We start from the raw sequence: 12,160 nt of genomic DNA, 5'->3' as shown, positions 1-12,160 counted from the left end.
TACTTAAAGTGTATGTAGGTGGGATGAAAAGCCGACGATCAATTGAAAATTTTGACCTTTCAGTATTGAAGATATGGATTTTTTTCCCAAAACACCAAAAAAATTAGGTCTTTTTGGGGAAAAATCCATATCTTCAATATGAAAGGTCAAAATTTTCAATTGACCGTCGGCTTTTCCTCCCTGCTACATACACTTTAAGAATATATCATTAGATTTATATAATTTACTTCGAGGACTGTTATATATCAAAAATTTGAAAAATATCAAATTTGTATAATTTGTCATAAAATTTGTATTATATTGTGATTTTAAAAAAATGAAAATTATTTGATATCAGAAAGACATGCTTCGTATTCAGAATGCAATTCCATAGGTCTGAGGGGCTCTCATGTCCCACAAAAAATACTGTCGAAACTCAATAAACGCTCATTTTGGATCCCTTAACTATATTGACCAATGTTGAAAATAAAACTGCTGATAGTCATATTTACACAACACATGATTTTATGAATATTTGCTGAAAAACAGATGAAACTGGCATTCAATGATATTTTTACACCTACAAACTACCATATTTTGTTTGAAAAAAAAAATACATAAATATTTCTGTAACTGGGACTATAGATATTTCAGTTTGAAGTTATTTATCTTGTTCATAAACATGACTAACTATAAATATAAAATGGACTTGTGCTTCAACTTTGACCTATGCTACAGCATAAAAAAAGTTACTCCCAAACCAACTGTACTTCGAAAACGGGATTTTGTGACTCAGGGGTAAATGACAGGAGCAAGCTTGACCTAGCTTACGATCAATTTGGTTGGTTTGGTTTGAAACCAAATAAAAGTCACGTCTTATGTAAATTGTTGCCAAACTTGACTGGAATAAATTCTCATATGATTCTCACAAACCAATATCTCAATCTTACCGAATTGGAATCGCTGTTTTGTATATTGTGTGATTACTCTAGCTCTATTGATTAGCTCAATAGGATTGGAAGTAACTGTTTTATTCTCTAGCCTACAATTCTATCATGAAAGTGTACACATATTTTTTACTTACTTTTTTAAACTAAAGTACTTACTTTTTTAAAGTCTGCTGTAGACTTAGATTTATATTATTTTATATATAGTTCTAACATTTCAAATAATTTTTCTTTTTTCTAATATTCTTGTCACAAAGCTTGAGACCTTTCTTCAAGAGTGTCAATCCAAGCTTTGGTAGTTTTTGTTATGGTTCAGTTAAGGTACGTATGCAACATTAATGTTTTAACTTCATGTGTAACATTTACAGTGTCATATCATGGCCTCAAAACAAATTCAGTTTCCTACACTCATAAAATTTAACACTTGCAGAAATACAGGTGATATTAGAAGCGGGTCCACTCCAGGGACTACTTTTAATTTTAGTCAATTTTGACCACTCGGCCCCGGTAATTGAACCATTTTTCAAACCCCAGATTCGCCATTGGATATAAAGACCCTACCGACTGTATGGTTCAAGCTTTGCTGTTATTATCCACTTGGCCCTATTTAATTACTTATTTAAACATACAACTATGCAATTTCAGGTAGGTAAATTGTGACCATCTTAAGGCCAACAAGAAAATAATATATAACTATGGCAAATAATAATCGTAGTTCATCGCATCAACTATTTGGCTAGTAGTATTCAGTAACTCAACTATGGATTGAAATTTTCATCACAAAATAAAAGCACCAATTTTCTTTGGATAAGGTCATGATTGTTGTTTCGCTTCACCTGTAGACCACTTGACATCACTGTTTATCAACAAAGGCGAGGGACTGGTCTATCGATATGCTTGAACGAATGGCTACACTGTTCAATGACTTTCTTATACTGTATGAAATGTAGTGGGCGATTTAAGATACAAACTACGATGCGTACGCACACTGCAGGGCAAAGAACAATGGAAATTGCCATAATTTGTGTGGATACTGCCGGACAATGACAAGTGGTCTAAACACTTCTTTAATCTTCCCAAGTTTGCACTGTGCCACATACCAACATGTTACACAGCAAGATGCCTTCTCTGAAGAGTACCTACAAGCAGAGCTACCCCATATGTACTGTACGTCTCTTCACAGACATTGGAAGATACATTGGAGTAAATAAGGCACATAAAGCTAAGCTTATGTGTGTCATGACTGGCGAACCATGTTAAGGTACTCCTTCAATGAGTCACCTAGTTGTTCATTTGTTACATAATTACTTCCCAAGTATACTATAGTAGAAATTTCATTTGAATGAACATAGCTTCTAATGGCATGACGGTTGTACGAGTGATGAACGCCCGCGTAATGCCGAAATGTCAATTCGACCATGCAAACTCACTCGTGAATGGTTAGTGTTTTCATTGTTGTATCCAAGGTCGTGGGTTCCCGTTGTATTTTGAAATATAAGCGACACACAATCGTGGTTGAATCGCGTACAGCTATTGGCAGCTGCGTTCAATCCAATGAAATTTTTACTGTTCAAAAATTGTCATGTTTATTACTCTTTCATCAAATTTGCTTTCAATATATGATTACATTTTGAATTCGATGTCATATTGAAACAAAAAGCACAATCAGCATCATCAGAAAACAGTACATGATTCTTAAATGAACAAACATTATGAAACAAACTTTTTAACTTATAACCCTGTACACTGAAAACAACAACATGGAACTCCCTGAGGTTATACAAATGCTAGATTCGGACGTATTCCAATTTTTTTTTTAAATGCCATGAATGCTGTGCTTAGCTTAACTTTGCCGGCAGCCTTGGTACAACAAGTGTTATGATTACTGATTTGAATGTTCAAATTTACATAGCCCCCCTCCCCTTGTACTGTAGCCTGGCTAGCCATAACAAACTGGAAAAAAAATAAGTAGGCCCAGAATTGTGCACAAATGGCAAATCAAATAGGTTAAAAGGCATCTAAATTACATGAAGATTGAAGAACACAGCAATAATGGTTAATGGGCAACAAACTGAGAACTCCCAAACACATGGTCTCATGTCAATTTTTTTTTTTCAAAAATAACATTTTGATATCAAAATTTTCAGAAAGAAATTCTCTGGTCAGAAACATAACGCCTCATCTTAATAAAAAAAAAAAAAAAATATTGTTGTGTTGCCCTCAAGTGGAAAAATGGGAAAGTTGGGTCGGACGGTCGGATTTCTTCTTTTTTTTTTTTTTTTTTTTTTTTTTTTTTTAAACCTTCAGATTTTAAAAAATCCCCTCAAATATTAAATAATGCTTCTTAAATTAGGGGACATTTGTCAATTTTGACTTATGGATACCTGTTAGACATCAATTAAAGACTAGTCTTTCAATATAATATTAATTTTAAGTGAAAAACATTGATTTTTTGAACAAATCTGTAAAAATCATCATTCAAAAAAAAAAAAAAACAAAAAAAAAACTTGCGACCCTGATTTTTCAGGATTTAGGACCGGACGGTTGAGGGCAACACAACAATTTTTTTTTTGGCCTAATACACACTCTTCAAAGATCTATGTCAGTATAACAAGCTCTTATCGTGTGGTTATCTTATCTAGTATGACAACTTTTCAATCGCCATTTTACTCAAAATGGACATGAGGCCTTGTGTTTCTAAGCCCTCAAAAGAACAGACCTAACTCTCACAATATCTTGTCTTATAAGAGTTATAAACAAGGCCCTCAGATACTTGTTCTATTCAGACATTTTATGATAGACTTCCCCAACATATTTTTACCTCACTTATTTGATCCACAATTTCAACTCATTAACCCCATGAGACCTACCTGCCGATTGGCCAAAAAGAAGTTTTCATTATCAATTGGACCAATCAGCAACATTGTTAAAATAATTTCACCACGCAAAAAAAATGGGGTGAATTATTTTCAAAGCTCCATTCTGATTGGTGATTAAAGTGAAGATATCATGTAATTGACCAATCAGAGGCAATGTTAGATTTCATTAACCCCATGAGCACATGGGGTTAATGAAATGCAAAATCATTTTTTATTCATAGGCCGAATGTCGAGTACTGTTATCATGACGTTGTCTTCTGACACAAAAGACAAAATAAAGTGAATCACCAATAAAAACATTTTTCCTGAATCTTCAATTTAATATCATCGCACAAAAAAAGTGGACAATATTACGTTTTCTGTACATCACAAGATAAAAAATATCACAATTCTAACACCATAACCCCACAAAGAAAACCAAATGTGACTGCAATACAAATAACAAAGAAAGCATGAGTATAATAGAGTTCAGTGTCTAAGTACAACTACCTTATTTTACTATCATTGAATAGTCATATTTTTTTTATAAAATGGAAACAGGCCATCACTGGGAGACCAAACAGCACCCTTAAAGAGGTGGTTACCATGGAGACATATGTCATGGAGATTCAAGTTGTGAATGTGATTGGGCAAGTGGATCACATAATCCTGCAGCTTTTGTCCTTGTCTTGTCCCTGTGAAAAGATGCAATGAAAAAATAGAAAAAATTATGACATGAAGGGTTTTTTTCAAGACACATTCATGAAACTATTGATGAGAAACCTATTACATTCAGAAAATAAATAATATTTGGGACAATGTTTTGGGTATTTTTGTATCCCACACTTCAAAACACAGTTGTCGAGCATTTGAATGACATAAACATTCAGTATCATGACTTAATGAGGCAAACAGCTAATCAGTCGCATCCTCATTACCAGATTCTCATTATTTACCAAACCTTGTACATGATATCAGCTAGCACTAAATCGTCTGAGGTTTCTTGTGACGCAATCTAAGACTGAAATATTGACTCTCTAACTGAGGCAACTGGCCATGGCTCGAAAAAGTGGGGAATTTGGGAAGCTCCTTCCCAGGAAATGTTGATGTTTGGAGGGAAATTCTGGTATTAAGAGGGAAATTGTGACTTTTTTGTATATAAAAACATGCAATAAATTGTGGGATATTTCACTTGCTTCCCAAGAAATTAACATTTTTTCAAGCCCTGCAACTGGCGCTCAAATACTTCACAGCTACCAAGTTGTAATTACCAGATGCAGGCTTATGGACAATATTATAATGAGCTTGATCAGCCATTGCCCCTTAGATGTGTTAATTAGAGTCACTATAACACCGCATATCTCAAAATATTATAGCTATTTAATTAAGCACTCATCATGAGTTAAGCTTAAACATGCTGACGTGACAAATAAACAATTAACATTCAAAACACACAAACATCACACATTAAACATAATACAAACACCGAGGTTAAGGTATCTGGCATATTCTGCTTTGTTTTTACATGCTGCATAATATAATTATTCTTATATTCTAAAAGGCAAGTATCAAACTCACATGTACATAGTGTTTGTAGTCAATCCCATCTCACATCTAATTAATACCATTTAAAACTTTTTGACTCACAACACACTGCGTCATCATTCCTATATCTTCGTGTCAAAAATTGCCGTGATAGTACCATGAATCCTCTCATTTTTCAAAAGCTACGCATGGCGATTTTGTTCGAGATAGGCCGAGCGACTCGGGCTAAGCATACCATTTACATGATATGAGATACCATAGCCCTGCCATAGAGCCCGCCGCTTAGTTTCTATTCTACGATTTGCGCATGATCAGTGCACATATGGTGTTACTCTTATAGAAAATTCGATTTGTTTTCAGGTAAAATGCAGGTTTTGTTTCCAGTACACTAACTCGAAAAGCAATACACTAATTAGCGGGGCCTTGCTGTTTGCTGTGGATATCTTTAACTGCATTTTATAAGTAAAAATTTTGAAATCTAAAGTAAAAATTGTGATATTTTCAACTGTTTGAGAAATGAATTATACAAAGGAACCCGTGTAAAACCCAGATGCTGAATCTATAATACAATGTACATTTATCGACTTTCTTTATCTCGTCAATAATAGAATATCGATTCAATCGAATTGAATACATGTCTCCATTTTGAGTTTGTACTACACCTCTGAGCGACAAAGTGATCGATTTCTAGCCAATCAGATACGGTAGGCCTCCTTTTCTTGCGTTCGGTGAAATACCAATCGCCCGTCGCGTCGCTCACCAACGGAGTATTAAGTTTATATTTATAACACTGGCTGTTGACACTGTGCCACATGGGCTTCAATTCTGAGTTTGACCCACGTATGTTTCCATGCCAGATTACAGATTTACTTATTAATTAACCCCATGAGAAGTACCTGCCGATTGGCCAAAAATGAATATTGTGTCCAGTTTTGAACCAATCAAGGAGGGTATTAATAAGATCATCTGCAAATGCAAGTTTGACCATAAATAGTTTAAATCCTAGTCATAATTGGCAATTGTTCAAGTTATCAACCAATCAGAGATGCTTAGATGACCAGTAGTGTCCAAAAAGGTCAAACCAGAAATGTTGGCTTCATTAGGTAAAATGTCTTCAATGTCCACCTAACCTTGTCTGCAGTGACATACCCCTCCCCCCCCAGGGGTTGTCCCTCCTGGCTTAAATTTTAAATACAGGTACATTTGCAATGTGCATCTTCCTGTGTATTTTAGCATTAACATTGCATGTTTCCACGCCTTGCACAGATTTGTCATGGTAAAGACATTCTGGGAATGGGAGAGTGGGGCATTGTTGCACTAAGAAAATTTCCCCCAGTATGCCAATGCTTGTCAAAATATTCACAACTTATACTTCCCAAAATTACTTGTGACAAACAAAATTTGCTTTTTGCCTCAAAGTACATTCCTTTAAAACTGTTTCATAATTGGACAGTAATTGGTTCTTTTTCATGTTTTATATAACTTATTTAAGTACCGGTGCTTTGAGCTCTGCAAGAAAACAGTTAAACGTTCTCCCTTCTTACATGGATCTTTGTAGGATGCATGGAATATATAGAAGTTGTTTAGAATAAAGCAATGTGGTGTAAAATTGTTATTTACTTAAATATTAAAGCCATCAAATGTCTCTACTTCAGAAGGTGAAACCCAGCCACCATGCAGATTTCTACATGCATGCTTTATTAATTGCTATACTATACTATAATATAAAGTCAGTATAACTGTTGTGGTTATGAAACACTGTAAGCTACACATTTTAGTAGATTCAAAAGAATAGGCCTGCATTGAAATTGATGTGAATTAAACTACACTCTGGTACCACCATGCAATTTCTTTGGCAGCAGGACAACTGCCTGGTTTAGTGAGAATAGAGCCTTTAAGCTGTAGTGTTGGCCGATCCTGAATCGGTAGATCAGGGATCGGTCTTAAATCTGAATCGGGAGAAAATCCCCTATGTTGCCTATCTTCATACCAATCTACCAAAAAGTATTTCAATAGTTAAGCTTATGCCGGCAGAAAATACTATTTTTTTAAGTGTTTGGAGATTAAGAGATGAATTCCTCTGTGAAGGAGGGAGATTAAGAGATGAATTCATCTGTTTAGCTGAGTGTGTTTATTAATTAAAGGAGAGAGATTAAGAGATGAATTTGTCCGTGAATGAGGGAGATTAAGAGATGAATTCGTCCATGTAGCTGTGTGATTAAGAGATGAATTCATCTGTGTAGCTGGTAAACTGGTGATGGACTAGTACTGATTTGAAAACATAATTATTATTTGAATCAGGATCAGATCAGACCGGCACTGCCGATCTTGGGCTGGATCCGCCAACATCTGTTTTTGTTGTTTTGTTTTGTGAGACTCTAATAGATCACTACACAATTCAGTACAAAGAGTGAGTTTTGCCTATTGAAGCAGCTTGAGTAATGAGTACTAAAAGCAGAATACAACCAGACCCCCTAACCTGCTGGTGAAACAGATCTTCACTGCCCACCTCACGAAGCCCGCTGTCTGTTTCTTCGTACGTCACCTCTCGATCACGAGACACCTGACGTGTCGCCATAACCTGCAGAAAGAAAAATGTACAACAAGTGTTACTTCAATTTGAGGTTTCGATAAATCACATGAAAATATCAGATTTGTTTTCATCGAATTGACATTAGGGAGTTTTTGATTTCCATGACGGCTGGTTCTGCGATGGTACAACACTAAACGTTGTCGTCGTTGTCGTCTTCAGGATTCGTACATTAGACGCATAAATATCAGCGGCTAATTTCTCTCCCAACAAATAATACTCGTTCATTAACCTATAAATAATCGTATTGACCCTTCCACCCCATGAGAAATATTTAAGTTAAGGTTACAAAAGGCTTAACGCTATACTTTGTCCAACTCGTAATAGGCAAAATTTGACAAGCACATACGTTTGTAAATTTGTATTTGCTAATGTGTGCAGTTACAAACACAAGGCGGTTCTCGAACCACGAGTCTCGCCTGCTTTTGTGACCGCCTGCTTTTGCGATAACTGTTGGTAGAGAGGTAAATGAATTTGGCGGTTATCGGCTGGGCACGATTATCTGGCCGATGGTAACTGTACCCACCAAGTTTCATGACCATACGACAGTTCTTACTAATTTGACCTCAGATGACCCTGGTGACCCGAAATGACCTTCCAAAAATTTGGCTTTAAATGTTGACTGTACCCACCAAGTTTCATGCCCATCCGACAGTTTTTACTAATTTGACCTCAGATGACCCTGGTAACCTCAAAATGACCTTCCAAAAATTTGGCTTTAAATGTTGACTGTACCCACCAAGTTTCATGTCCATCCAACAGTTTTTACTAATTTGACCTCAGATGACCCCGAAATGACCTTCCAAAAATTTGGCTTTAAATGTTGACTGTACCCACCAAGTTTCATGTCCATACAACAGTTTTTACTAATTTGACCTCAGATGACCCCTGGTGACCCCAAAATGACCTTCCAAAAATTTGGCTTTGACTGTACCCACCAAGTTTCATGCCCATACGACAGTTTTACTAATTTGACCTCAGATGACCCCTGGTGACCCCAAAATGAACTTCCAAAAATTTGCCTTGAAATGTTGACTGTACCCATTAAGTTTCATGCCCATACGAGTTTTTAATAACTTGACCTCAGATGACCCCTGAGTGACCTCGGATGACCCCGTAATGACCTTCCAAAAATTTGGCAAAACCAAAGAACTATTTCATCAAAGTAATAAATCAAAACAGAAAGATGCTTCCTTTACGAGTTATCACTCATTGAAAGTGCTACTTTGCTATACTTTACATGGAAAGCGACTATCTTAAAGTCGTCATATTTCCTTAATTACATGACCGATCAAGCTGTTATTGGGATATGTGATGCACAGTTGAAAATTAATTATTAAAAGATTTGGTGACCTCAGTTGACCTTTGACCTTGTATGTGACCTTTGACCTCACGAAATTGGATAAAGTATGTTGCGCTGAAAAATCAAATTTGGCAATACCAAAGAACTATTTCATCAAATAAATCAAAACAGAAAGATGCTTCCTTTACGAGTTATCACTCATTGAAAGTGCTACTTTGCTATACTTTACAAAGAAAGCGACTATCTTTAAGTCGTCATATTTCCTTAATTACATGACCGATCAAGCTGTTATTGGGATATGTGATGCACAGTTGAAAATTAATTATTAAAAGATTTGGTGACCTCAGTTGACTTTTGACCTTGTATGTGACCTTTGACCTCATGAAAATCTAATCAGGTCGAGTACCTCTGGCCATAACTCCCCACCAAGTTACGTCACTGTACCCCATCACGGATCTCCAGATAATCTGTTCACAAGGTATTTTGCTTATTACGCATATATTATGCAAATTAGGTACTTAATTACCATATTTTACGCTCAAAATCTAATCAGGTCGAGAACCTCTGGCCCCGCTTCTCCTCACCAAGTTACGTCACTGTACACCATACGGATCTCCAGATAAGCTGTTCACAAGGGTTTTTGCTTGATACGCATCAAATACGCATAAATTATGCAAATTAGGTACTTAATTAGCATATTTTGCGCTGAAAATCTAATCAGGTCGAGAACATCTGGCCACGCTTACTCCCCACCAAGTTACGCCACTGTACCCCATACGGATCTCCAGATAAGCTGTTCACAAGGGTTTTTTGCTTGATACGCATCAAATACGCATAAATTATGCAAATTAGGTACTTAATTAGCATATTTTGCGCTGAAAATCTAATCAGGTCGAGAACATCTGGCCACGCTTACTCCCCACCAAGTTACGTCACTGTACCCCATACGGATCTCCAGATAATCTGTTCACAAGGTATTTTGCTTATTACGCATAAATTATGCAAATTAGGTACTTAATTACCATATTTTGCGCTCAAAATCTAATCAGGTCGACACTCTTTGGTCATGCTACCCCCTATAAAGTTTCATCATCATAGCTCTTACGGTTCTCAAGATAACGCGTTCACAAGCTTTTTCCGAACACACACACCCACACACGCACCCCCACACACGGACACACACACACCATAGTGATTACTAAGTCTCTCCCTGAACATTCAGGCGAGACAAAAAGTCAATTATTTTGGGTCTATTACGAGTTTCACAAAGTTGGTACAATTATGTTTAGCTGAACAAAATGCAATTCATCTTCTGTCTTAATTAGTAATCCCTGTGTCTCATTTCATTTGCACATATAGATTCTAACCTCCTCTGAAGCATCAACCAATGTTGTGTCGATCTTCTCCCCTGTTCCCCAGCTGTTTTGGTTCTTGAATACGAGATGGTTGGGAGGGCTGTGTGAATGTCCGCTGCCACTGGCCCAAACTGTCACCTCCTTGCCGGCCTTTAACACAAACTTAGCGGTGAATTTATATTTCGCTTCCTCGGCATCGTCCACCTGTTGCTTGAGATGCCAGCCTCCCATGGCTTGGTCCTGTGTATTCAGACAAAAACAACACAAAATACACTTAATATCCAGCGGCAAGATTATGTCATATAGTTGGACTGCTCTATGAAAAAGGATAGACATCCAGGCCCAATTACTAGTAATTACCCCCTTTGGCCAATTTCACTCCCAGCCGGTCAAGCCGACCCCAATGATAAACCACAGTAGACAAGCCAAAAGATAGAAAATTGTTATGTATACAGTCACTCATTCGCTGATGAAAGATGGAGTACCATCTGAAAATTCCGAGGTAAGAATTAATTCTTTGTGTTTGGATCAAATGTTTGAATCACCCTAACAATCATGACCTACCTCATCTGAGTTGTTTTGCAGCTTAATGTATTCGCCATCTGTGTTAACTTCAGTGATGGCTACCAGTCCCGTGCTACTGGAGCTGGCTGTAGTACTGGCAGTGTCTTCGACACGACGCCGTTTGGCAATCTTTTTCCCTGAGCGAGGTGTGGTTTTTCCACGCTTTGGTGATGGGGTTATGTTCAGCCTGTAGGTTTATAAAAACAAATACTCATTGTAAGTAAGTTGGCATTGTTAAAATGGGCAGCTTTTGGTGTGATCTTTTGAGTATGAATCCATACCTTCATCAGAACTATCAATATATTATAATTAGAGCAGTTTTGACCCAGTCATAATAGTCAAACTTATATACGCTATTCTTTGGTTCATCTCAAGTTCGGTATTGATGTCAATGCTTTTTCGCTGTTGCGTTGCAAATATGCTGAGAAACCACCCTTGTATGTGTGCGTGTAATATGCAAAATTATGAAACATGATCTTTATCCATGGCGTTGTCTTTTTAAAGACAATTTTTGTTTTCCATAAATTATGCATCTTGTCCGACCCAATTGCAAACACTAGTAGTACAGCTTGACAAAGCTTACCAATTGGCATTTTCATTATTTCAGCATTGCATCAAGTCTTGCAGTTCGTGTTTAAAAAAAAGCAGTGTTTCCAGACTCATATCTGAAGTAAAATGGATTTATATTGCGATTGCAGCCCTAAGCACACAACCTAGTGTTTGTAACCAAACCACTCACCTGTTTTCCTCTCCTTCAAGCAGCTTCCTGTACGCCTCAATTTCCATATCAAGGGACAGCTTGACATTCATGAGGTCCTCATACTCTTTCAGTTGTTCTGCCATGACCTCGCGCAGATCCTGAAGCTCTCTGTCACGGTCCTCCATCGCCTTCTGATGGTCGTCTTGTTCCTTCCTCAGCTGTCTCTCAAGGTCTTTGATCCTGGCAATCAGAGCTTCATTCTGACAGAAACAAGTACAATACACAAAAAGAGGATATTAGATAACTTGTATTTACTCTC

The 12,160-nt window shown here is 36.9% G+C and overlaps 1 protein-coding gene across 2 annotated transcripts in view; it reads right to left on the bottom strand.

The window, feature by feature from the left end:
- Window positions 1-3,987: 3,987 nt before the first annotated feature.
- The window catches only part of LOC140171788 (lamin-B1-like), a 32,817-nt gene continuing 24,644 nt past the window's right edge, over window positions 3,988-12,160 (bottom strand). Inside the window, exons 6-10 of one of the 2 annotated variants that reach the window (XM_072195117.1) lie at window positions 11,881-12,101; window positions 11,142-11,328; window positions 10,590-10,817; window positions 7,809-7,910; window positions 3,988-4,479 (exon numbers count right to left, since the gene is read on the bottom strand). In XM_072195117.1, the coding sequence (XP_072051218.1) occupies window positions 4,444-4,479; window positions 7,809-7,910; window positions 10,590-10,817; window positions 11,142-11,328; window positions 11,881-12,101 (774 nt within the window). In that variant the 3' untranslated portion in view covers window positions 3,988-4,443. The remainder of the gene's footprint in view (window positions 4,480-7,808; window positions 7,911-10,589; window positions 10,818-11,141; window positions 11,329-11,880; window positions 12,102-12,160) is intronic. The other variant, XM_072195118.1, reaches the window with a different exon arrangement.

Source organism: Amphiura filiformis, chromosome 15 (genome assembly GCF_039555335.1).
Source record: "Amphiura filiformis chromosome 15, Afil_fr2py, whole genome shotgun sequence".
Classification (NCBI taxonomy): Eukaryota; Metazoa; Echinodermata; class Ophiuroidea; order Amphilepidida; family Amphiuridae; genus Amphiura; species Amphiura filiformis.
Note: the sequence above shows the minus strand (reverse complement) of the source record. Positions and strands in the feature narration are given on the sequence as shown.